At 44.6% G+C, this 26,648-nt stretch overlaps 2 protein-coding genes across 6 annotated transcripts; one reads left to right on the top strand and one right to left on the bottom strand.

The window, feature by feature from the left end:
• Positions 1 to 75: 75 nt before the first annotated feature.
• LOC115582235 (zinc finger MYM-type protein 1-like) lies at positions 76 to 23,110 on the top strand. Of its 5 annotated transcripts, none has more exons than XM_030418094.1 (6): positions 76 to 2,181; positions 2,554 to 2,691; positions 2,814 to 2,968; positions 3,169 to 3,297; positions 3,646 to 3,760; positions 22,997 to 23,110. In XM_030418094.1, exon 1 carries the CDS (start codon positions 769 to 771, stop codon positions 1,693 to 1,695), a length of 927 nt encoding a protein of 308 aa, XP_030273954.1. In that variant the 5' UTR covers positions 76 to 768; the 3' UTR covers positions 1,696 to 2,181; positions 2,554 to 2,691; positions 2,814 to 2,968; positions 3,169 to 3,297; positions 3,646 to 3,760; positions 22,997 to 23,110. The 5 variants fall into 5 exon arrangements, with proteins under 5 accessions (XP_030273954.1, XP_030273946.1, XP_030273937.1 ...); XM_030418086.1 differs by lacking the exon at positions 22,997 to 23,110 and adding an exon at positions 19,543 to 20,746; XM_030418077.1 differs by lacking the exon at positions 22,997 to 23,110 and adding an exon at positions 4,260 to 5,574.
• Positions 5,471 to 25,207, bottom strand: LOC115582275 (butyrophilin subfamily 2 member A1-like). Its single transcript, XM_030418149.1, has 5 exons — positions 25,063 to 25,207; positions 23,446 to 23,784; positions 23,244 to 23,309; positions 22,972 to 23,079; positions 5,471 to 6,291 (listed from the first exon to the last, which is right to left on the bottom strand). Exons 1-5 carry the CDS (start codon positions 25,121 to 25,123, stop codon positions 6,218 to 6,220), a joined length of 648 nt encoding a protein of 215 aa, XP_030274009.1. The 5' UTR covers positions 25,124 to 25,207; the 3' UTR covers positions 5,471 to 6,217.
• Between the last annotated feature and the right edge of the window lie 1,441 nt (positions 25,208 to 26,648).

Below are 26,648 nucleotides of genomic sequence, written 5' to 3'. Positions count from 1 at the left end.
AAAAAAGAGAGCGAGCAGGAGACAAAGAGAGCATATGTATGTAGTTGGTTGTGAAGAAAACTGTATCATCACTTTATTGAAACTCCATTTTCAAGACTACCTTTTCAGGAAAAACTTGAAATTGTACAGAGAGGTCGACCAACACCAGGATTGCCAGGATTGGTGCAAGCTAGCAAGAGCTACCAGCGGCATTTCCAAGCTAGCAGCTACGACCGTTACCCATGGCTGACGGGCAGCCCGCGCACCAACAAGCTTTACTGCTGGGATTGCCTGCTTTTCAATCCCGATAAGGGGCCCTGGTGCAGCACGGGATTCAATAATCTGAGTTGTTTAACAAAAGCAGCTCAAAAACATCAATCTACTCCCGGACACCTGCGTGCCACTGTCTCTCTGAAAACGTTTGGAGACACACGGATTGACCTGCAGTTGAGTGAGCAACAGCGGAGAGAGACCATTGAGCACAACGAGAAGGTGAGACATAACAGGGAGATTCTGAAACGGCTCATCCACACTGTGGTGTTTTTGGGGAAGCAAGAACTGTCTTTTAGAGGACACGATGAGAGCAGAGAATCAGCGAACAAGGGCAATTATTTGGAGTTGTTGGACTACTTGGCTGAATATGACAGTGAGCTGAGATGCCACCTGGCAACATCTAAGGTGTTTACTGGTACATCTAGCACGATCCAGAATGACCTGATCAGTGCCACTGCAGATGTGTTAAGGGATGCAATGAAAGAAGAGGTGAGGAACACATAATTTGTTGCAGCCATGGTTGATGAGACAACCGACGTGAGTAACACACCACAGATGTCACTTGTGTTACGTTATGTTACTGACAGTGGCGTGAAGGAGAGATTTTTCCGCTTCGAGGATGTCACTTCAGACAAGCGGGCGGAGGCTGTTGCAGCTCGCATTCTTGCCTTTTTTAACGAGGTCGGATGCACTTCAAAAGTAGTTGCTCAGTGTTATGATGGAGCTGCGGTGATGGCCTCTGGTTTACATGGAGTTCAGGCCAGGGTAAAGGAGGCAATCCCACAGGCACTGTTTGTTCACTGCTTTGCGCACAGGCTGAATTTGGTCATGTCTCAAGGTGCTGCAAAGATCAGGGGATGCAAAATTTTTTTTACCCATCTCAGTGGCCTGGCAGCGTTTTTCTCAAGATCACCAAAACGCGCTAAACTCTTGGATGACATATGCCAGCGCAGACTACCAAGAGTTGCCCCAACACGGTGGGCATATTTGTCTCGCCTGGTCAACACGGTGTACGAGAGGAGAGAAGAGCTACAGGAGGTGTTCGCTCACATTGTAGACCATCACGAGGAATTTGATGCTGACAGTGTTTGCTGTGCAGATGGGTATGTCAATCTTATGTCCAGCTTCGAGTTCCGTTTCCTTCTGGCTACCTTCAACTCCATCTTTGCACACTCGGATGTGCTGTTTGACATTCTGCAGACGAAAGAGTTGGACATGCAGTTCTGTCTGAAGATGATAAGTGACTTTTCTGACACCATCCAGAGGGAAAAGTTGAGCTTTCCTGCCATCTACGAGGAAACAGTTGGTGAGAATGGGGAACCTGGAAGAAGGCAGGCTAGGGCACAGGTTGATGTGCGCACTCGTTACCAGCAGCTACACAGAGGGATAATAGACAACCTGCACACACAGGTGAGGGACAGGTTCAAGACCATGAGAGACTAATGTTTCTTGCCTTTCTAGACCCACAACATTTTGCTGCATATAGGCAGAGCTTCCCCGCTGCAGCTCTCTCCAGTCTGGAAGAAAGTTATGGGTGCCACTTTGACACATCCAGTCTGAAGACTGAGCTTGGTGTAATGTATGCCATGTCTGACTTCGAGGGAAGGAGCCCTTCTGATCTACTCCACTTTCTCCAGCAGAAGGGACTGACCAAAAGTATGCCTCAGCTCCACCTTCTCACTTGCCTGGTCTTAACCATCCCTGTGTCCACAGCCTCTGTGGAGAGAACATTTTCAGCACTGAAAAGGATAAAAACCTACACAAGAAACAGCACTGGACAGGCTCGCCTCTCAGCACTGGCCTTAATCTCAGTTGAGAAACAACTTCTCATTGGGCTGAAGACACAGGACAAACTGTATGACCCAGCCATTGCGCACTTCATTAAAAAGGATCGCAGGATGGACTTCATCTTCAAGTGATCTTCATTTGGTGAGTACCGTTTTTTCCAATAACTATAACAACAATAATAATAATAGGCCCTGCTTTATACATACATTTATTTCTTACTGTAAAGGTGCCATAACTATGCATAACATTAGATAGACCATGAATATTATAGTTTTGTTGAAGCAGCAAAAAATTAGATATTCAAAATATTCAGTATACATGTACCTCTTACTAACATTTTAAGTTTGACAGAGACATAAGCATGTTGTGCTTAGAACATAAGCTGTACAGAACAGGGGTGAATTAATGTGTGTTTGTGTGTGCATTTCCCAAGCCGTTGCTTTACTCAAATACTGACTGCTCATGTTTTTGTTTGTGTATGTGTTCTGATGGAAGTATAATTATGTTCCACAGAGGTCCAGGAGCAGCGCTTATTCTCAGCTTTGCTGATTAAGTGTGTCGTGCCGCTAGAGCTGATCCAGACTATCGATAACACCAGGTTTTTCCTGCCACCAGTAGGACAGAAGATGCTGAGAAGTAGCTGCTGCTCAGGTACAAACACTTTTTCTCTCTGATATAGTAACAATCACTTCCACAGTCAGTGGTTTTGTCTGTTTATGTGTTTCTGTGCTAAGTGATTAAAGCCAATAATCTGTCATGTGTTTGTCTTTTAGAATGGGATGCTGCATATGCAGCAGACGTCCCAGTGGACACCCAGAGCCAATGCAAGTATCGCTACCTGACCAGCTCTTCAAGCTGCTGGAGTCGCACCACTTCGCCAAGGCTTTCAACTCCAACAACAAGCAGAGGACCTTACTGTGGAAAGCAGGTAGGGAAGAAATCACTGTATGCATCTTTGTTGCTTTGCATTTGTTCAGTTATCAGGTCAAAGGAAATGGACACTTAGACTGTGATTAGCTCTTCAGGCTGTGTTGCTTCTTGAAGCAGTTTGGAGATAATGTATCATAATAGAAAAATTAAAATGGCTGTGACTATAACTGTGTGCATCTGTATGTCTGTGTCGTCAAGGTTTCAAAGGAAAGCCGAGCCAAAGCAGGAGACCAGCAGTCTGACATGTAGCCTGCGCATCCTGTTTCTTATGTACACAAACAAGATTAGCCAGAATGCTTGGGAGGAGGTCCAGAGATGACTGCTCAAGTAAGGAACAAACGTGATGCGTTCATATCCCACTGCACCATCACTGGTTGGCTTAAGGGTTGACCCTTAAGTGGTAGCGGATGGTAGTCAGTATAGAACTGTGTACCAAATGAGAATTGCACCTATTCAGCTACCTCCAATGATATCTAATATGATTTCTAAGTAGATGCAGCACTCTTCTCATATTGTTCTGACACTCATCATTGCAGTTAACTTTCACACCCCCTGTGACTGTACCACAATCTCCCCACAGTCGATGACTGATATAAATGAGATTTAAGTGCCTAAAATTGTTTTTTTTTTTCTGTCTCACTCTCCCCCTCTGTCTCATCTCACCTCTACTCTCAGGTCAAGGCTCATGTGTCCAGATACTACCCTCTGCTGAGTGAGATCATGCAGTTCGACCTGATCCCTGAGCGCCAGGCTGTTCTATGGTCTCCTCCACTACAACACAAATGAATGGGTAGTTTCTTACATTATCTTACGTCGTACATATTGTGCTCTTAGAATTGTGTTTTACCAGCATAACTGGCATTGTAAAAACATGATCAGTTAGTTTACACAACTTGGTTAGGGCTTCATATTTTGATAATCATCCATATCAATGAGTCATGCATAAAGTAGTCCCATACACTGGGAGAAAAAAGGAAGATGGTGAGAAGAATTGTGGATCTGGGAGGGCTGAAGGGAGGAGAAAGATAAGAACATGAGTAGACATTACATGCCCGAAGACCCTTGAAATTATGATTGACTAATATAACAGTTAGGTAAGCAGTGATACACGCTGTTGGCTGTTTAGGACACATAACAAAAAAAGGTAAGCACGATAAATGATTCCCTGTGCATTAGGCTACTTTCTGAATGATATGGCAAGCTGTGATTTATGGTGGCATGGTATGAGTTGCATACGGGCAAAACAACAAAAACAAAATCACTTTTGTGTCCCCGAATCCTGACATCAGATCTGCCCCCCTGATATGAGCCAGCACAGCCCCGGTGGAAAACACAGCTTTGTGTATCTGACGAGCACAGCGAGGATCCAGACGTGTTCTGCTCCGGTGTGAGTCGGTACGGCGGCTCCGTCGGCACTGAAACAGGAAGGGACAGTCCACATCCTCGAGATATGGAGTCGGATTATTGCTGGTCTGTTGTTGTTTCACAAACTCGTTGGTGAGACAGTGCTGTCACCTAGTGGTGTTACTGGGCTGTGCAGGCCTGAGCCCACCGAACACAACATGGTTCTGTATACAGCACACAGTACAGCAGGACAACACACGGAACCAAGAGGTGGACTGGACTTATATAGAACCTGGATAACCGACACCATCTCGTTCTGTACTTGCAGAGACATGCAGCCCTACAGTGTAACTGGGAGCTTTTGAAGGAAGCTGTAACGTGTACCTGTGTGAAAATGTTCAGTTATTCATCGTAACTGCTCATAAGAAGAGCAGCACTGTTTCTGTTTAGTGCTGAGTTCTGCCTCCTGTAGTGTGAAGCTGTAGAAACGGAGAGTGATGTGTTTAACTGAACAGCAGTCTGTACATTTTATCATTCACTCAGCAGCTTGTAACTGCCAAAAGGCAACACGGCTTTGAGTTTAGGGAATTATCCCTGTTAATAGTGTGAAGCACACTGTAGAAATAATGAACAAACATGAACTGTCTGCACCACTTTGTAGTCCATTGTACAATATTCTTCTTCTCTATCATATTGCATGGTGTCTTACTGCACTGTATCACATTGTGTTAAATCAAACTGTACTGTGTCGTACAGTAGAATCGTACCTCATCGGTGGTTGTTTCATATGAATATTTAAAGTATCGTATCGTTTGCAGTGTAACGAGATGTGAATCATATCGCCTCAGTGTTGGAGAAGCACATCCCTAAAACACTCGTGCTAACAAAGATCTGTACGACAGATCGTTCTGCTTTTGTCCAAAGGAGGCGCTAGAATCAACAAGACCTCAAAGTTCCTCGTCGTCACTTTAACCGTACTTCAGTGATGGTGGAAAGTAAAATAGCGGCCATGAGGTGTTGTTGTGATGACTCCATATCTGAAAATGTTCAGAGCCCCAAACTGTATAACTGCACCAAGTGTCCTGCAAGTAACAGTCCTGCATTCAGAAAGTTACTTCAGTAAAAGTACAAACAGAAAAGTGAATGTACTCATACAGAATGTTGAAACACTTTTATTGATCAGTTTTACACTGAAACATTATGATTAAAGCAACATGTAATATGCAGATAAATACAATAAATGTGACATCATCGTCAACAGTGAAAAGACAATTTTTTAAAAAGTATCAAATATGACATTTATCTGATCTCCAGTCAGAAGAAGATAAAGTGCAACAGTAAAAATAAAAGCACAGTCCTGAAGTTTCCAAACACTGGATGCTGATATTCAGCTCACAGACGCTGGATGAGGCTGATAAAAAGCTTCAAGTCAGAGCAGAAAATAGCAAGATAAAAACACAGCAGTGCTGCTCAGATCCACTCAGCAGAGATTAAAGGGACAGTAACAGTTTGATCAATGAGCAGAAGCTTCATATTGTCTGATGTGGGTCGTCCAGTAGAGACGTTTACAGCAGTCGGACCAGTTTAAGATGAGAGCAGGAACCAGTTTCTCACAACCAGCTGGAGATGAAAGTTTTCTTCCTGATGATGTTTTAAAATGATGGAAAGCTGCTCTCGTTCTGCGTCAAGGCACCATGTGACCAACAAGATTACACACAGTAGAACAAGTTCATTCATAAACACCTGCTGCTGGTTTTGGTCACATTACAGAACTGAACTTGTTTTATTCTTCAGCCAGCAGCTGCATTAAGACACAGAGGTGATCTGAGCACGTCTCCACTTAAATGGATTATTTAGATCCTACAAGTTGACATGTTGGTTATTTTGGGCATGTAGAAAATCTTCAGAGCTTCATGGTGGTGGACAGACTGCCGTCCATCACTTCAGCTCTCAGACTGAGAGGACGTTGTTCGTGAACTGCAGAGGAAACAGAGAAGAAGAGAGCAGACACATTTTTCACATCTGGGCATGAAATGAAAATGAATCAGAGGATGTTCAGACTTATTAAAAGCTCCTCTATGAAACAACTCCCTGAAAATAAGTCTGAATTAGTGAAACTCGCCTGGTTCGGATCCTCTAAACTGAGGAGAACAAGAAAGCTTGTTTGACTCGCCTAAATCCTACACACTGGACCTTTAACTTATTAACTTTCCACCACTGATAAAATGCTGCAAAGAAAAAGTTTGTAACTTACCTTATTTTCTCCGTTTCACTTGGACAACAACGAGAACAGCGACAACAACAGCAGCAACAACAACAACAGCGAAACCGATGCCATTATCATCGTTCCCGTCAGTCGTGTTTCCAGCACCTGAAAGAATCAGACAGGTGAGAAGGAGGTTTGAGTGGTTTACATCAGTGATGTTTGGTTTCAGCATCAACATCACAATGAACAGTTAACACACATTAACACCACATGTACTGCTGCAGCTCAAGGAACCTGGAAAAAGGCTCATTGTGGAACCAGATCTGGTTTCGACACAGTGAATGTTGATTTTATCTGTTCTCATTAAAGACCAAAGACAAATGTCAGCAGGTGTTAGTGACGTCAGCTCAGCTGTACGACTGGACTCTGAATCAGGAACAACACTGCATGTTAGTGAGGCTCCATTTATTTAAACCACAGAAGAAGAACCCACACAGTCAGATTATCCTGAACATTAAAGATCTTGTAGGATAGAGTGTTAAACAGTTCTGAGAACAGTTAAAGATAAATACCAGGATTGTCTGGCTCGGTCACGTCTGTCACTGGAGGTCCAGATGTGCTGGAATTATCCATCTTTGTCCAGTTCTGGTGTTCTGTTAATGTTTCAAATGATGCACAACAAGAAATCATCTACAGTTTTGTTTTATACATTTTATAAATATGATCTGTACAGTATTAAACTCAGCCTACTTACCAACAGTGATATTGATATAACGGACAAACAGCCTCGGGACAAAGATTCTGTACCGTCCGCTGTCAGACGGGTCCACTGAGGAGATCCGGAGAGTGATGGTTCCGTTCTTCAGGTCTTCATGGTTGAGAGTCGTCCTGCCTTTGTACTGATCCATCTGATCAGTCAGGAAGTCCTGTTGGTGTCGATACGCGTGGACGACATCTCTGCCCTGATGTTTGAGGTCCGGTCTCGTTACATCCAGCGGTTTAGCAGACAAGTCCAAATCAGCCGCCTGACATTGTAGAATGAGGTCGTCCCGTCCTTCCATCAAGAACCGGCACTCTGAGGAGACAACCAGCACATTTACAGCATGAAAACATTTCAAAGACTGAATAAACAAACCGACCATAAAGGACAAAACTGTTTATTCTGTTTTACTTTGTTTATAAGTGGCGGACCCTGCCACCTTTCTTTTTTAATTATTTTTTTTAATTAATTGGTTTACTTTAACAGGGACATGTACATTAATTAAACATTCCTGTAAATGCCCCAGAGTTAGCTAGAAGGCAATCTGTTGTCCCTGGACAGATGTACTAGCTTCAAACTGTGTGCTGCGTAGACACATTCAGGCCAACACACTTTACATGCTCGAGCAATTTGGTGTTGATGTGAAACTGTATGTAGATGTTATAAGGACTTTGTGTTTTATGGTGAAGTATGAAACTGGACTGCACCGCCACGCCCACCAGGTACAACGCAGGCAAAAGCCTTGATAACTTTCTGTCAGGAGGGTCCACAGAAGCTTCATGCAAAGTTTGGTGCAAATCAGTCCAATGATTATTATTTTTTTTTCGATTTAGCTAATGGAAATTTACCGCGAAAGTGGGCGTGGCCTACACCACAGAATTCAGCTGCATTCAGGGAACACGTAGAAATGAGGTTTTAACATGTTTGACATGTTGTGTCGGAGATATTAGCCAAAAAACGCGTTTGTGTTGATAATAGCGCCACCTGCTGGTCATTTTTGGTGTGTGAGTCACAGGGGCCATTCTATACCACCTCTATGAATTACATTGACATAAGTCTTATGGTGTGGGCACAGTGCCAAATATTAAATTAGACAGCCATCCAGAGCGCCACCTAGTGGCGAATCAGTAAATCCTTCATCAGCTGTCCTCAGGAGGGCACTGACAACAATTCTACAAAGTTTTGTGTTAATCCGATGAACCGATGTGGAGATATAAAATACTTCAATTTAAAGAGCGCCACCTAGTTGTCATCAGTCAAAATTTTGCACAGGGCCTCAGGGGCTCATGGGGGAGAAGTAAACTGAGTTTCATGTCATTCAGACAAACCGATGTTCGTTCCTGTTTGGAACGAAATCTGCAGAAAGTTGTTATTTAATAACTTGAGTATTGTTTGGCCTATCATAATTATTTTAACAAATTTTTGTCAGGAGGGTCCACAGATGCTAGTTGACAAGTTTGGTGCAAATCGGTGAAATCACCAGGAAGGAGTTCGAAAAAGTAGGTTTGCGACATTTCGCACATCTGCGGGAAAATACGGTAGGCAGAAATGGGCGTGGCCTATATCACGAGATTCATCACAGTTTACTGAACCTGTGGATATAAGGTTTTTGAATGTGCGACAAAGTAAGTATGGGACTTATAAGGTAAAACGCACTTTCCTCCATTACAGCGCCACCTAGTGGTGGAATGTCAGGATGACAATAGATTATCACATTTTTCGCCAGGTGCGACTTATATTCCAAGTTTGGTGAGTTTTGGGGTTTCAGGCAGTGAAAAATGTGATCATTTGGGACAAAGAAAATCGTCATTCGAAAATAAAAAGGGACCTCGCAGGTTTCCTGCCCTAAAACTCAACTGTTCCTTTCTGTTTGAATTGAGGGTGAGACAACTGAGGATGGGGTCTGCCAGCTGCAGCTTCGCGCATGCGCAGTTGATTCTCAGTCTGGAGGCTCTGCCGGCTGCGCGAGGACTTGTTGTCCGCCTGAGAGCGCTTCTGGTCGGGGAGGGTCCACAGCAGCAGAACAAGTCCACACATTTGTCGAGAGGCGCTTTTTGAACAAGAGTCGTTAGAGGGGCTGAAAACTCCAGAAATACAGAGACAACAGCAAATATCGATCAGCTGGAAACAGACAGAGAGACTGAGGAAGAGAAGCTGGACCAGAACTCAACTCCGCTCATGTTGAACTGAGGAAGAGAAGCTGGACCAGAACTCAACTCCGCTCATGTTGAACTGAGGAAGAGAAGCTGGACCAGAACTCAACTCCGCTCATGTTGACTGAGGAAGAGAAGCTGGACCAGAACTCAACCCCGCTCATGTTGAACTGAGGAAGAGAAGCTGGACCAGAACTCAACTCCGCTCATGTTGAACTGAGGAAGAGAAGCTGGACCAGAACTCAACTCCGCTCATGTTGAACTGAGGAAGAGAAGCTGGACCAGAACTCAACTCCGCTCATGTTGAACTGAGGAAGAGAAGCTGGACCAGAACTCAACTCCTCTCATGTTGAACTGAGGAAGAGAAGCTGGACCAGAACTCAACTCCGCTCATGTTGAGCTGATGCGCCTCTGCAGGATTCATTGTCTCACTATTCAACTTTTAACTTGGATATAAAAATTAAACCACTCGAGCATCAACTGTGTTCAACATCAGATCAGGATTTGTGGATATTGTAGTTTTTATCGCCCCATAACTGAAGTGAAGCAGTTCCACAAATAAACAGAATAATTGTTCATTTCTCAGACACACTTGACTCTTTGTGAGTGAAACCACTGCAGCAACTAATAACCTGCTGGACTAAATCTCTGTCCTCATGTGTCAATATGAGAACTACTTGTGAGGAGTGTGTTTGTAAAAGTGAATGAAGTAGAGAATGTAAAAGATGAAATCTCTGCTCTTTGTCAGTCTGTTTTCAGTCTGTGACAAACATGATGAACAAGTTGTCACATTGTGTTTTCTCCTCAGGTTTAGAATCAGGTGTAAATAAAGACTCAGTGCCACAGTGAACAACATTAATGTTAATGCTCTCTCTACTTCAAATCAAGCTTGTCCACAGCAAGGTGTCATTAAGAGACACCTGAAGATGATCACATCAGAATTAAACTCACTCACCTGAGATCACTGCAGGAAAAGTCCAAACACACACAAACACTAAACACATTATCAGCTGCATTATTCAACGTTTCTGTCCAACAGCAAGTAATAATTTAGTACTTAAGTGTCTGTAAACGACTTCGGACTCTCAGTTGAAGGTTCTCAGTCTCTTCAAACGCAAGGAGGAGAGGAGCCTGAATGTGTCAGCGACACGCCCACATTATTCATTACCCATTGAAGTGTAAAAAAGCTAAAACTAAACTGAAACTTTCTTATATTACTGTACTCCCCATGACCCGTAGAGACTTCGCTTTCAGAACTTCCCGTCGACTGTGAAGTTGACACACACGAATGATTATCATACTCAACCGCAACACATGTTCTGCATCCAATCAGCGAGAGTGCTGCCATAATACACTTTAAAACAAGAAGGAAGATGTCAAGAAACAAAACATTAAAACAAGATAAGAAATAGGAAATTAGAAAAGATTTAAAAGTGACAAGACTACAAAATAAAAGTCACAGTGCGGTTCAAAGACTTAAACTTGCTTCAGTGAAAATCAAACAGAAATAATACTGACGTGACACAGTAGATTTAATGCAGAGTTCAGAACCAACACGAGGACAAAGTTCCTGTTTGGACTGAACGATGTGAAGAATACAGAGATTAACTGTGACAGTGTGAAGGCGTTTCTATTAATAACTCAGTCAGAGCGTGTACTACCAGAAGAGGCGTGTCTTCGTGTGTGACGTCAGAAAGGAATCCCCCATCGAGTCTTCGCAGGTCTTCTTCGTCTCACACACACACACACACACACAACAAAGGCACGACGAGGAGTTAGACAAACTTCCGGCGCTTATGACTCTTCACAATAAAGTCCAGTGCAACACTTCATACTGTGTAAATGTTTTTTTAAGAGCTTCAACTCAGCTTCACCAACAGAAACTGAGTAAAACAAACTACATCATGATGGAGCAAGTGGTTGTTCTGACAGTGATTCACAGTTGGATTTGTATATAAAAGTTCTGTCCAGTAACAGAGTACTTTATTTTTCACCAACCACGACATCCGGTTACTGTAGTTTAATGTGCTGTGATCATTACAGTTTTTTTTTCAATTGTTTACACGCAATTTTGAAAACCGGGTTCTTTTTTTCAAAATATAATCACAATTATCCAAACACCTCAGACACACTTCAGTCAAAACATATACACATATTTGTGAAAATGCTATTAGTTTTCATTTAACCAATACAGTCCTCAATGATCAGACACTATTGCAGCCAGTTTCACACTGCTGTGATAAATAAAAAACAGATTTTTAGGAATTTTAGGAAATAGCATGTGCTAGATTTTTGGCCAGACATTGTTTTGTAAGGGATAATTTAGATGTCAAAAAACATAGTGACAAACCCACAACATTCTTCATGATTAGTTAGAGATATAGGGAGAATGTACACAAATAGGCCTACTATAAACTTACCAAGCACTGCACAACACTGATGCTGCAGACTGAATATTTCAAGTATTTATTCAATACTTACAGTATTTCTTACCATAATCATTTACAGTAATCAACCAACAATGAAATCAATGAAACAAATACAATCTGTAGACAAATAAAAATTACTGCATGAAGTACATACACTTTGACTCTGAAGAAAAACTACTGTAAAAGCTACAAGAATACCGTAACTATTCATCATCTCTCCGTCTGGCTGGATCAGGCCATAAGATTTCATCCACATCACAGGCCATGTCTTCATTGGCAAGGCACCATTGGAAGAATCGCCTCGTGTGACGAATCCACCCCTGCACAGAAGCTGCTTCGATATGATCACAGGCCTGCTCAATGGCCTGAATGAGGGGCAAACTGTCATAGGGCCACAGGTCGTATACCTTCCACCGCCATGCTGAAAAAATCTCTGTTGGATTCAGGAAGGGGGAGTATGGGGGAAGGTATAAGACTTCAAATTCAGGGTGCTCATGGAACCAATTCTGGACCAGAGCAGCCCGATGGAATGAGACATTGCCCCAAACGACAAAGTACCGCATCTGGTCCACTTGGTTTAATGCTGTGACAATCTCGTGCAATCTGGCAAGAAATGCAAGTATTAAATTTGCATTATAGGGTCCCAGATTTGCACGGTGGTGGAGGACCCCATTTCGTGTAATAGCAGCGCAAAGGGTAATGTCACCCCCCCGTTGCCCTGGCACATTGGTGACTGCCCTGTGTCCAATTACATTTCTCCCTCTTCTTGTTTTTCGCAAGGTTAAATCCAGCCTCATCCACATATATAAAGTCATGTTGAATTTCTTCAGCATCCATTTGCAAGACTCTCTTAAACACAGCAAAAGACAATAGGATGTTATTCAATATCTATTGCACAGTATTTTTTTGTGCCAGAACATAATGAGCAGTGCACAATACCGCACCATAGTAAGATGAACAATACATACCTCCACATACTCATTGCGCAGATGTTTCACTCTCTCTGAATTTCTGTCAGATGGTACCCGATACAGTTGCTTCATGTATATTAGATTTTTCTTGAGGATTCGACCTAATGTTGATAGAGAGACTCGTTGGATGTTATTGAAAATATGGTCATCATTGATGATATTGGCTTGGATTTCTCGCAGCCTGATACAGTTATTGGTCAAAACCATGTTCACAATGGCGGCCTCTTGTGCACGAGTGAACATAGGGCCCCTTCCACCTTGGTGTCCTCGACCCTCAATCCTATGTAAAAAAAATATATTAAAAAATACACATGCAGCCTACTGTCAAATGTCACAGTAAACAATATTGATGATAAGTAAAGCAAGCTTCTGTTTCAATGTACTGTGTGGTTAGCTTACCCTTTTTCTCGATGAAATGTCCGAATTACTGACGCAACAGTATTTCTGCTGAGATTTAGTTGAACTCTTTGTCCAGCTTCCATCAGTGTCGGTCCATGGTTGATAACATGGTCAATAAGTGTTGCACAGATTTCTTGAGTCAAATTTAGTCCTCTTCTTCTTTGTTCAGGTTCTATCAACTCTTCAAGTCCTTCTCTACCTCTTCCTCTACCTTCTTCTCCTCTTCCTCTACCTGGGCCTCCTCCTCTACCTCCTTCTCCTCTTCCTCTACCTAGGCCTCCTCCTCTACCTCCTTCTCCTCTTCCTCTACCTAGGCCTCTTCCTCTACCTCCTTCTCCTCTTCCTCTACCTAGGCCTCTTCCTCTAGCTCCTTCTTCTCCTCTTCCTCTACCTGGGCCTCCTCCTCTACCTCCTTCATCTCCTCTTTGAGCTCCCCCTCTCATTCTCAATCTTCTTCTTCTTCTTCTTTTAGCTCCTTCCATTTTTGTTGAAGACAGGTGAACTCACCTGCTGCCTTTTATTGCACACCTGAGTGCTGTGTTTTCAAATTAGCACATGTGTGCTTCCACACCTGGTGGATGTGATTATCCAATTCTTTCATTAGTGTGGTCATTGGCAATCCGGGGCTTTGTAATGACAAGGAAGTAACCTCACAATCCTTATCTGTGTCTAAGGTGTGAAAATGTGTGTAGAGTTCACTGTGTGTAATGTTGTGCAAATCTGTGGAGGTGTTTTGCTCCTTGGAGTAGAATTTCGCAAATTGTGTGGACATTTTTATTTTAGTGTGTAAACAATCGTAAAAAACTGTAAACGGCCTCAGTCCGCCCTCTGCTGGACTCTGATAGGTACTACAACATAACATCCAAGATGCTCTCTGCAGGGAGCATCACTTTAACACATGTCAACAGATACGTATGCAAACATTAAATGATTAGCTGTGATACCACACACACAATCTTGTCCCTCACTGTGTTTCAGAGAGTTCTACAGATGGATGCTGATGAAATCCAGCATGAATTCATCAACATAGATGAGGCAGGTTCAACCTCACAAAGCAAGATGGAGAGGCAGAAGCATCATTGGCCACAGGACTATAATCAGTGTCCCAGAGCAACGTGGGGGAAACATCAGCCTTTGTGGGGTCCTCCTCCGTCATGCCAAGATTGGCCCTTACAACACACCTCACACACTCAACAGAGTCACAGCAGGTAACCAACTGTACCAGACACAACACACTGTCATCTGGGACAATGTGTCATTCCAGCGTGCTGCTCTGGTCCAGAACTGGTTTCAACACCATCCACAGTTCACAGTCCCATACCTTCCACCATACTCTCCTCTTCTGAACCCAATCGAAGAGTTTTTCTCTGCATGGCGGTGGAAGGTTTACGATCTCCGGGTCCAGGCTCAGGTTCCCCTCATTCAGGCCATGGATGACGCCTGTGACCAGGTGACACGTAGCTGTGTGAGGGTGGATCAGATTCAAGGCGGTGCTTCAACGTTGTCTTGTCAATGAGGATGTCGCCTGTGTCGTGAAGAAATCCTCTGGCCAGATCCAGCTAGGTGAAGAGATGTCTATTTTCTGTACTGTGTTTTCTGTTTTCTTTATCAGATTTGTTTGTTTAATTTATTATTTCTGTCATTTCTAACCTGTACCTGATACAGTAGTTCATGTTTGTTGTTGTTTGCTGGGACAACAGTGTTGTGCACACTACAGCAGACATGTTGTGTTGTGATTCTCCATGTTGGCTGATTTGGGTGGATGGAGAGAAATAAATGATATGTTCCTCAGTCTGCAGCATTGGTCTTGTCACGTGTTTGGTGAACTTATTGTATATTTGCACTTTCTCTGTGTACTTCATATAACAGCAGTGTGTAACTGGTTCAGACAGAATTAAGTAATATGAAGCGTGTGTGTTTCATATGGTGACAAAATATGATCATTATAAATCAGAGTATAGTTTTGACCAGAGTGTTTCATTTTGCAAAGGGTCTGAGGTGTTCTGCTAATTGGGTGTAGTGTTTGGAGAAAACAGGCTGTTTTCAAAATCGTGCTTAAGCAATCGAAAAAAACTGTAATAATTGTGGGCTGATATGTGGCACTTTCCTTGAAACTGAACAGCAGGAAACGCGTGTAACTCTGCAACCTTTTCAAAGCCGCAGACTCTTCCGGGAGGATCCCAAGGCGTCTTCCTCGGGGTCTCCTCCCGGCGGGACATGCCAGGAACACCTCCCGAGGGAGGCGGACCGGGGGCATCCGAAACAGATGCCCGAGCCACCTCAGCTGGCTCCTCTCGATGTGGAGGAGCAGTGGCTCTACTCCGAGGTCCTCCCGGGTGACAGAGCTTCTCACCCTATCTCTAAGGGAGCGCCCTGCCACCCTGCAGCCTGGAAACTCATTTCAGCCGCTTGTTACTGGGATCTCATTCTTTCGGTCAAGACCCAAAGTTCATGGCCATAGGTGAGGGTAGGAATGTAGATTGACTGGTAAATCGAGAGCTTCGCCTTTCAGATCAGCTCTCTCTTCACCACGACAGACCAATACAACGACCGCATTACTGCGGCCACTGCACTGATCCGCCTGTCAATCTCCTGTTCCATTCTTCCCTCACTTGTGAACAAGACCCCAAGATACTTAAACTCCTCCACTTGAGGCAGGAACTCTCCCCCAACCCGGAGGGAGCAAGCCACCTTTTTCCGGTCGAGAACCATGGCCTCGGATTTGAAGGTGCTGATTCTCATCCCAGCCGCTTCACACTCGGCTGCAAACCGCCCCAGGACATGCTGGAGGTCCTGGCTCGAAGGAGCCAACAAGACCACATCATCCGCAAAAAGCAGAGATGAAATCCATTTGCTCACGAACCAGATCCCCTCCGGCCGTGGCTGCGCCTAGAAATTCTGTCCATAAAAATAATGAACAGAACTGGTGACAAAGGGCAGCCCTGCCGGAGTCCAACATGCACTGGGAACAGGTCTGACTTACTGCCGACAATGCGAACCAAGCTCCTGCTCCGGTCGTACAAGGACCGTACAGCCCTTAACAGAGGGCCTCCGACCCCGTACTCCCGGAGCACCTCCCACAGAATGCCACGAGGGACATGGTCGAATGCTTTTTCCAAGTCCACAAAACACATGTGGACTGGTTGGGCAAACTCCCATGAACCCTCGAGCACCCTGCGGAGGGTATAGAGCTGGTCAAGTGTTCCACGGCCAGGACGAAAACCGCATTGTTCCTCCTGAATCCGAGGTTCGACTATCGGCTGAATTCTCCTCTCCAGTACCCTGGAATAGACTTTCCCAGGGAGGCTGAGGAGTGTGATCCCCCGATAGTTGGAACACACCCTCCGGTCTCCCTTTTTGAATAGGGGGACCACCACCCCGGTCTGCCAGTCCAGAGGCACTGTCCCCGACTGCCACGCGATGCTGCAGAGACGTGTCAGCCAAGACAGCCCCACAACATCCAGAGACTTGAGGTACTCAGGATGGATCTCATCCATCCCCGGTGCTTTGCCACTGACGAGCTTCCGGACTACCTCAGTGACTTCGGCTTGGGTGATGGATGCGTTAACCTCTGAGTCCCCAGCCTCTGCTTCCTCTATGGAAGGCGTGTCAATGGGATTGAGGAGATCCTTGAAGTATTCCTTCCACCGCCCGACAATGTCCCCAGTCGAGGTCAACAGCTCCCCACCTCCACTGTAAACAGTCTTGGTGGAGGACTGCTTCCCCCTCCTGAGGCGCTGGATGGTTTGCCAGAATTTCTTCGAGGCCGACCGGTAGTCCTCCTCCATGGCCTCCCTGAACTCTTCCCAGACCTGAGTTTTTGCTTCGGCGACTGCCCGTGCTGCTGCACGCTTGGCCTGCCGGTACCTGTCAGCTGCCTCAGGAGTCCCCCAGGCCAGCCAAGCTCAGTCGGACTCCTTCTTCAGCTTGACAGCATCCCTTACTTCCAGGGTCCACCACCAGCTTCAGGGATTGCCACCACAACAGGTGCCGGAGACCTTACAGCCACAGCTCCGGACAGCCGCGTCAACAATGGAAGTGGAGAACATGGTCCATTCGGACTCAATGTCCCCAGCCTCCCTCGGGATCTGGTTAGAGCTCTCCTGGAGGTAGGAGTTCCGCCAGACGTTCCCAGCAGACCCTCACAATACGTTTGGGTCTGCCAGGTCTGTCCAGCTTCCTCCCTTGCAAGCGGATCCGACTCACCACCAGGTGGTGATCAGTTGACAGCCCCTCTCTTCACCCGAGTGTCCAAGACATACGGCCAGAGGTCAGATGACACGAGTCGATCATTGACCTCCGGCCTAGGGTGTCCTGGTGCCACGTGCACATAAGGACACCTTTATGCTTGAACATGGTGTTTGTTATGGACAAACTGTGACTAGCACAGAAGTCCAGTAACAAAACACCACTCTTGTTCAGATCGGGGAGGCCGTTCCTCCCAATCACACCCCTCCAGGTAACACTGTCGCTGCCCACGTGGCTGTTGAAGTCCCCCAGGAGAACGACGGAGTCCCCGGTTGGAGCACTCTCCAGTGCCCCTCCCAGGGACTCCAAGAAGGCCGGGTACTCTGCACCGCTGTTCGGCCCATAAGCCGAGACAACGGTGAGAGTCCTATCCCTGACCCGAAGGCGCAGGGAAACGACCCTCTCGTTCACTGGGGTAAAATCCAACACATGGCGGCTGAACTGAGGAGCTATAAGCAAGCCCACACCAGCTCACCGCCTCTCAGAAAGATAAGAACATGAGTAGACATTACATGCCCGAAGACCCTTGAAATTATGATTGACTAATATAACAGTTAAGTAAGCAGTGATACACGCTGTTGGCTGTTTAGGACACATAAACAAGAAAGGTAAGCACGATAAATGATTCCCTGTGCATTAGGCTACTTTCTGAATGATATGGCAAGTTGTGATTTATGGTGGCATGGTATGAGTTGCATACTGGCAAAAAAAAAAAAATCACTTTTGTGTCCCCCCCAATCCCGACATCAGATCCACTGATGGGCAGTAACGCGTTAGAAGTAACGTGTTACTGTAATTCGATTACTTTTTTCAAGTAACGAGTACAGTAAGGGATTACAATTGCAAAAACAGTAATTAGATTACTGTTACTTTTCAGCAAGTGGTCTGCGTTACATGCGTTACTTAACCGTGTTTTTTTGTGAGACTGTCTCGTGAGTGACAATGACGTATGCAGGGCTGATTGCATTCCGGCGCCGGGTTTGCCCAGACAGTTCTCTGGATCTAACAGAGGCGGTGGGGGCAGGCCTTGGCCAAACCTTCTGATCCAGAAAGCAGTCGCTGTTGAATCTGGATTTTCCATACTGTAGTAACGATTCAGAAAATCCTTTGAATCGATTCAGGCGAGCAGCGGCCCCCGACCCCCCGCGGTCCCTCGCCAGACGCCTCTCGATCCCCGCCTCCAGCAGCTGGAAGTGCCTCGCCCACGATCTAGCTTGAGGGTCGGAGGTTGATGCGCTTTCGGAGCTGCGGAGGCGGGTAGCCGATGTCTGACGCACCGCTCTTTCGGAGACAGTAAACTCCCAGCGCAGCTGGTCTCACCCTGGCCGCTGCACCGTCGGCCGTGAGTAGCACTCTCCTCCGGGGAGAGAGGGGGGTCAGTGTCAACGTGTTACACCCTCGCGTCTAGCCGGAGGTTGGAGGGACCGCGGTTATGTCTGTTTATGTCAGACAAAAGTGTACCATGCAATCCCAGAAACAATGGTACTTTCTCAGCTTGGTTGCACTATTTTATAACTTAACACATCGTGTGCCTTTGTTTACATTTCAACTAGAGCTTCCTAGAGGAAAGATTTATAATTTAAGATGACTTATTTTAATTTGAAAATTATCAACAGGTACTCTAATGAATTATTTGTCTATTACTGCATTATACTGAATCAATATCGAAGCATTTAAATCAATATTGAATCAAATCGAATTGCGACCTGAAGAATCAAAATCTAATTGTGAGGTTCGTAACGATACCCAGCCCTACTAGAGGAGGTGGGTAGTGATGCAAAGCCCTTTGGGAGCTGGTGCTACTGTAATATTGGCTCACACTGGGTTTGTTTATCTCATGTCTGACTGTTGTCCATTTATTTCCCGCTGCCACGAAAGGTCTATTGCTTTATAGCGTATTCAGGTTGTGCATCATGTTTTTGAAAAGTAACTTAGTAAAGTAACTAGTAAAGTAACTAATTACTTTTGAAAATATGTAAGTAACTGGATAACTTTCTTGGAGCAGTAATCCGTAATCAGTAACTAATTACTATTTCCAAGAAACTTGACCAACACTGATCAGATCTGCACCCCTGATATGAGCCAGCACAGCCCCGGTGGAAAACACAGCTTTGTGTATCTGACGAGCACAGCGAGGATCCAGACGTGTTCTGCTCCGGTGTGAGTCGGTACGGCGGCTCCGTCGGCACTGAAACAGGAAGGGACAGTCCACATCCTCGAGATATGGAGTCGGATTATTGCTGGTCTGTTGTTGTTTCACAAACTCGTTGGTGAGACAGTGCTGTCACCTACTGGTGTTACTGGGCTGTGCAGGCCTGAGCCCACCGAACACAACATGGTTCTGTATACAGCACACAGTACAGCAGGACAACACGGAACCAAGAGGAGGTGGACTGGACTTATATAGAACCTGGATAACCGACGCCATCTTGTTCTTTACTTGCAGAGACATGCAGCCCTACAGTGTAACTGGGAGCTTTTGAAGGAAGCTGTAACGTGTACCTGTGTGAAAATGTTCAGTTATTCATCGTAACTGCTCATAAGAAGAGCAGCACTGTTTCTGTTTAGTGCTGAGTTCTGCCTCCTGTAGTGTGAAGCTGTAGAAACGGAGAGTGATGTGTTTAACTGAACAGCAGTCTGTACATTTCATCATTCACTCAGCAGCTTGTAACTGCCAAAAGGCAACACGGCTTTGAGTTTAGGGAATTATCCCTGTTAATAGTGTGAAGCACTCTGTAGAAATAATGAACAAACATGAACTGTCTGCACCACTTTGTAGTCCATTGTACAATATTCTTCTTCTCTATCATATCGCATGGTGTCTTACTGCACTGTATCACATTGTGTTAAATCAAACTGTACTGTGTCGTACAGTAGAATCGTATCTCATCGGTGGTTGTTTCATATGAATATTTAAAGTATCGTATCGTTTGCAGTGTAACGAGATGTGAATCATATCGCCTCAGTGTTGGAGAAGCACATCCCTAAAACACTCGTGCTAACAAAGATCTGTACGACAGATCGTTCTGCTTTTGTCCAAAGGAGGCGCTAGAATCAACAAGAACTCAAAGTTCCTCGTCGTCACTTTAACCGTACTTCAGTGATGGTGGAAAGTAAAATAGCGGCCATGAGGTGTTGTTGTGATGACTCCATATCTGAAAATGTTCAGAGCCCCAAACTGTATAACTGCACCAAGTGTCCTGCAAGTGACAGTCCTGCATTCAGAAAGTTACTTCAGTAAAAGTACAAACAGAAAAGTGAATGTACTCATACAGAATGTTGAAACACTTTTATTGATCAGTTTTACACTGAAACATTATGATTAAAGCAATATGTGATATGCAGATAAATACAATAAATGTGACATCATCGTCAACAGTGAAAAGACAATTTTTTAAAAAGTAGCAAATATGACATTTATCTGATCTCCAGTCAGAAGAAGATAAAGTGCAACAGTAAAAATAAAAGCACAGTCCTGAAGTTTCCAAACACTGGATGCTGATATTCAGCTCACAGACGCTGGATGAGGCTGATAAAAAGCTTCAAGTCAGAGCAGAAAATAGCAAGATAAAAACACAGCAGTGCTGCTCAGATCCACTCAGCAGAGATTAAAGCGACAGTAACAGTTTGATCAATGAGCAGAAGCTTCATATTGTCTGATGTGGGTCGTCCAGTAGAGACGTTTACAGCAGTCGGACCAGTTTAAGATGAGAGCAGGAACCAGTTTCTCACAACCAGCTGGAATGTGACACGTTCATTATAAATCCACAAGAATTTCATGCATCGGCCTACAATGGGACAGTGGTTGAATCTGGTGAAATACAGTAAATATGTCAAACATCACTACTTTTCTTTAAAATGGAATGCTGACATTACAGAATGGTTTTATACTGCAGTGGCAGTGAGATTAAAAAATGTGGCTTTAATGGAAGTCAATGGGGCATTTTTGGCCACAAAGGTGGTTAGAGGGAGTATCTGTTACGTAAGGGATAATGCCCGACGAGGTGTCAATAAACAGGAGTTAATGGACGACGCGGAGGCCTAAGAACCGTCCGACGCGCATTAACTCCTGTTTATGTTCACCTCGAAGGGCATCATCCCGCTTATACCATGGTCACTTGCCAAAGAAAAGAAATTCGGGCCATTAATTTACATTTTCATGCGTTTTACAAGCAAAAATAAAGTTTTTCACAAGCGATAACTTAGTTTTCCTGGTAACGCCTGAGGGTTTGACTAATACCTGGAACAATCATTACTCTCCCGTAAGATTCTTATGCAACGGAGACGTTGTTCACTCCTCCAGTAAATAGGACGGACCATAGATACGACTTGGCAACGGGAGATATTCTAGTCCACTCAGCCATGAGCCAGCAAGCTAACGCTATGCTAGCAAGATTCAAAGTCAATAACATTGCGCACGGATGACAAACAGTTAATATAATTTGACAGTATGCTAGCTAACATGATTAGCTAGCTAACCAGTCATGTCATTGTCCCCAAATCAATAGCAAGATTTTCACGAACAAATGATCGGTCGTGTGTAACGTTACTGTGGCCGCAGCCTGAAGCAGAGAGCTGAACAGCGAACGGGATGAGAGATTATTCGCGTATCAGTAAATTTAGAGGGGAAGTGAACTTTCTGCAGCTTGTGTGTTACAGTCGCCACCCTGTGGTGTTCAGACGATAAGACACTTAAGGACTGATGGACTGAACTCAGTGCTGGGAATATAATATTAAGGTTTGATACACCAGCTAGCGCATTAATTTACAGCGGTGAACAGTCAATTTGACTGGAACTACTTAGTAGGTGTCCATATATCAGGGGTTAATGGACACCCTGCAGCCAATCAGACCATGGTATAATACATGAAAAATACTGATGCAATTAAAAAATGTTGTTGGTAATCTTTAATATATCCAAGACCCCATCAGCCTACTACTTATTATATGGAAAATAATACATTTTTTGTGGGGGGTTTTTGTGTAGATAATTAATCATTCAAATAGTTAAATTGGCATTTAAAGGGTTAACATCTGGAAGATTATTGAATATTTGATCATTTTGATCAAATGGATAAAGGGATTAAAGGGATTTAATCAAAAAATTCAGAAAAAAAATTATTGATGTATGAGGATTTTATGGCAGATTTTGTGCATTTACATTTTTGGCCACGAAGGTGGTTAGAGGGTGATCTGAGCTACATGCTAACATCAACATGCTAACACACTGACAGTAACGTGGCCGACGTCCTGATGTTTAACATGTTTAACAGAGGATGTTACAGGGAAAGGTCTTCTACAGCTGCTCCTCCTCCTCCTCCTCTTCTTCCTCCTCCTCCTCCTTCTTCTTCTTCTTCTCCTCCTCTTCCTCTCTATGAACCTCTGAGAGAAAGAAAAGAAGTTTGTCACACTTGTTAAAGGACGTTGTTAGTGAACTGCATGATCCTCTAAACTGTGGAGAACAAGAAAGCTTGTTTGTATTTGAACTTACGGGTCCTTCTGCTCCTCACAACCAGAACAACCATGACGATGATGAAGAAGGGAAGAATGAAAAGAGTGGAGATGATTCCAGCACGGACAGCGTTCCTGTTTTCAGCGTCTGACAGAAGATCAGAGAAGATGTTGAGTTGAGACAAAGGAGAAGTGTTGATGATGATGAAGCCAACTCTCTCCTGTTTCCACAAAGTGTTCCCTTTACTCTGAATCAGCAACATGACTGACAGCAGAACACCATGTGAACACCAACAACTCAGAGTTCTTTACCAGGGTGGTCTGGCTGGGTCACAGGGTCCAGTGGAGGTCTGGGTGTGCTGGCTGTTTCTCTCTCTCCTGTTTAAAGTGAGCAACATGATTTAAACGCTGGCTAAATGAAGCAGCAGCAGCAGCAGCAGCAGCAGCAGCAGTCAGACAGAAAGGACCTGACTGTGTCCACAGAGCTCGTCTGCTTATTGGGGCTCAGACTTACCAACAGTCAGCTTCATGGTGCAACCTGCCTTCAGATTTGGGACAAAACATCTGTAGGGTCCAGCGTCAGACAGCTGGACTGAGGAGATGAGCAGGGTCAGGACTCCTCTGCTCAGGTCTTCATGGACCAGAGTGGTCCTGCCTCTGTACAGATGCAGCTGTGGATCAGGATCATCACGTCTGTGTCGATAGACGTGAACAAACCCATCCAGGTCGGCTCTGTTCCAGTCGGATGTATAATCCAGCAGGTTGACCCTGGGATCCAGACCACACTGAAGCGTTACATTCAGACCTTCCTGGGCTTTGATGGGCTCAGTGGGGCAAACAGCTCGATACCCTGCTGAGGAGACAAACAGCACATTTACATTGTTTTAAAGCCTCCACAGAACAGCTGCTCTCATTTCAGGGAAGGATCCTCCACTGTGACAAACACCTGCTGACCTGCCTATAAAGGCCGGGGACATAAAGATGGACGTCTCCACAGAACCAGCCGCTCCACTTTAAATACATCTGACTCGAAATGACTCAGATCACAGAAGAGCAGCAGAGAGAGGCTGACTCACTCAGTGACAATCATCCTGCTTCAGACTGTTATTCATGTTCAAATTATTCTTTAACAAGATCACAAAAGGGAAAATTAAACATGAGTTGAACAATAAATGCCCCAAAATTGGACAAATACATTTTTTTGTAACAGTGTGAAACTTGTTGATTCCTTAAAAGTTTTTCAGGTAATCTGACTGAATGGAGACATGTTTCTGCAGCAGCACAGCGCCACCTACTGTGCAACACACACACACACACAAACACACACAAACACACACACACACACACACACAAACACACACACACACACACACACACACACACACAAACACACACACACACAAACAAACACACACACACACACAAACACACACACACACACACACACACACACACACAAACACACACACACACAAACAAACACACACACACACACACACACACAACACAACACACACACACACACGCACCAGATCTTAACTCTGCCCTTTTCCCAGTTTCCTCTGCAGGGTAGTTCCCTTATTGCCCTTTTTCTGCTGCACTTTTCTTTTTTTTCTCTTTTAACTTTCATGTAAAACCAAACCACACGAACATCAGCTGTGTTCAACATCAGATCAGGATTTGTGGATATTGTAGTTTTTATCGCCCCACAACTGAAGTGAAGCAGTTCCACAAATAAACAGAATAATAGTTCATTTCTCAGACACACTTGACTCTTTGTGAGTGAAACCACTGCAGCAACTAATAACCTGCTGGACTAAATCTCTGTCCTCATGTGTCAACATCAGAACTACTTGTGAGGAGTGTGTTTGTAAAAGTGAATGAAGTAGAGAATGTAAAAGATGAAATCTCTGCTCTTTGTCAGTCTGTTTTCAGTCTGTGACAAACATGATGAACAAGTTGTCACATTGTGTTTTCTCCTCAGGTTTAGAATCAGGTGTAAATAAAGACTCAGTGCCACAGTGAACAACATTAATGTTAATGCTCTCTCTACTTCAAATCAAGCTTGTCCACAGCAAGGTGTCATTAAGAGACACCTGAAGATGATCACATCAGAATTAAACTCACTCACCTGAGATCACTGCAGGAAAAGTCCAAACACACACAAACACTAAACACATTATCAGCTGCATTATTCAACCTTTCTGTCCAGCAACGAGTAATAAGATGATATCCAGCAGACAGATGAGGAGGCTGTGAGCTCTCACACTCTGCAGTTCACTATATCACACGCTGCAGTAACAAATTGAGCATATTTACACCGACAGTAACCGGATGTCGTGTTGGTGGAAAAATAAAGTACCCAGAATTTAACAGAAATTTACAAATTTAACCGTGAATAAACGACAGTAGACCCCGTTTTATCTGACATGATGAGGATTATTTTATTCTGTGAGCAGTTAGTGAAGCTGTGACAGACTTCATAAGCGCTGTCATGTAGAATTTGTTACAAGTTATTTTGAAGCTTTCAACCGGTAATTAGCTTCTCAATGAGTTGGTCATGCGGGAACTTTTAAGTTTCGGAACTGATTTACCAGTGGATGTTTGGAGAAGTGTCTTGCCCACATCTCTAAAAGTCAGTGGGAGTGCATCTGATGTTCAGGACTCTGTAGTCACTTGATCAACATTTGACTAATGGGCTTTGACATCAGTTGTGACCGAAGCGTTCTTGAAGTCACTCCTCCTCTCTCAGGCTGCTGGTCACAGAGTTATCCTCGGTTTGAGTCACATGGTTCAGTCCAAACAGGAACTTTGTCTTAAGTGTGTTCTGAACGCTGCATTAAATCTACTGTGTTGTATTTTTCACGTCAGACGCTGAAAAATCACAAAGATGATTTTATTAACTTCCGCAAGGCATGACGGGTAGTTGAAGAAGAGCTGTGTAGACACTTATGTCACGTGTGAAATAATCAGATATGTATTTGCTATTTGCTGTTTATATCATGCGTGCTGTGATTCTTGATGACGTATTTATCTGTTGTGCTGTTTATGATGTTTGCTGTGCCGTTTGACCACCTTTGCCGTGCTGTGTGCTGTGTTTCACTCCTCCCGGTGCTGACATGTCATCTGTCAGTGAGGGATAATGGACCCAATTAACTTCCGCCAGTCGCGGTGAGTTGGCTGATGAGGCTGCAGATCGGGGGCAGGTGTATGCAGGGACCAGGGGGAGGGGGTAGTTACTTATTCCCCAGATCGGAGGCACGGAGCGGACGGAGGCCACGGCAGAGAGTTCGCGGGTCGATAGTCGCGATCACAGTCCCTGGATGAACGGACTAGCCTGGAGGTTCGAGCCTACAACACGACACCGGGTCACAGATTCTGTCTGTGCCCGGCTGAAGTGGGTCTCGGTCAGTTCTCTAAACATCCGACTTCCCGATGCCGCCGGCTGCGACTGCGCCCGTCTGTAGTGATGTGTGTTCCGTGTCGAGGCTTCGAAGCGTGCGTCGGAAGTCCACGAAGACTTTTGTGAAGCGCGTATCGAGGCTTGTGTCGATGACGTCTGTAGTGCCGTTCGAAGCCTCGCGAGCCGGCTGCACCACGTGACTGATTCAGGTGTGCGGCTTTGGCGTGAGATTCGAAATACGAGGGGCAACGAAATGCAATGGAGGTCCTTCATTACCTCAAATCCTGTTAAAAAACAGGTGTGCGCGCAGGTAG

The sequence above is a fragment of the Sparus aurata genome, chromosome 1 (genome assembly GCF_900880675.1).
Source record: "Sparus aurata chromosome 1, fSpaAur1.1, whole genome shotgun sequence".
NCBI lineage: Eukaryota > Metazoa > Chordata > Actinopteri > Spariformes > Sparidae > Sparus > Sparus aurata.
The sequence above is the reverse complement of the archived record's forward strand: the minus strand, read 5'-3'. Positions and strand labels throughout refer to the sequence as shown.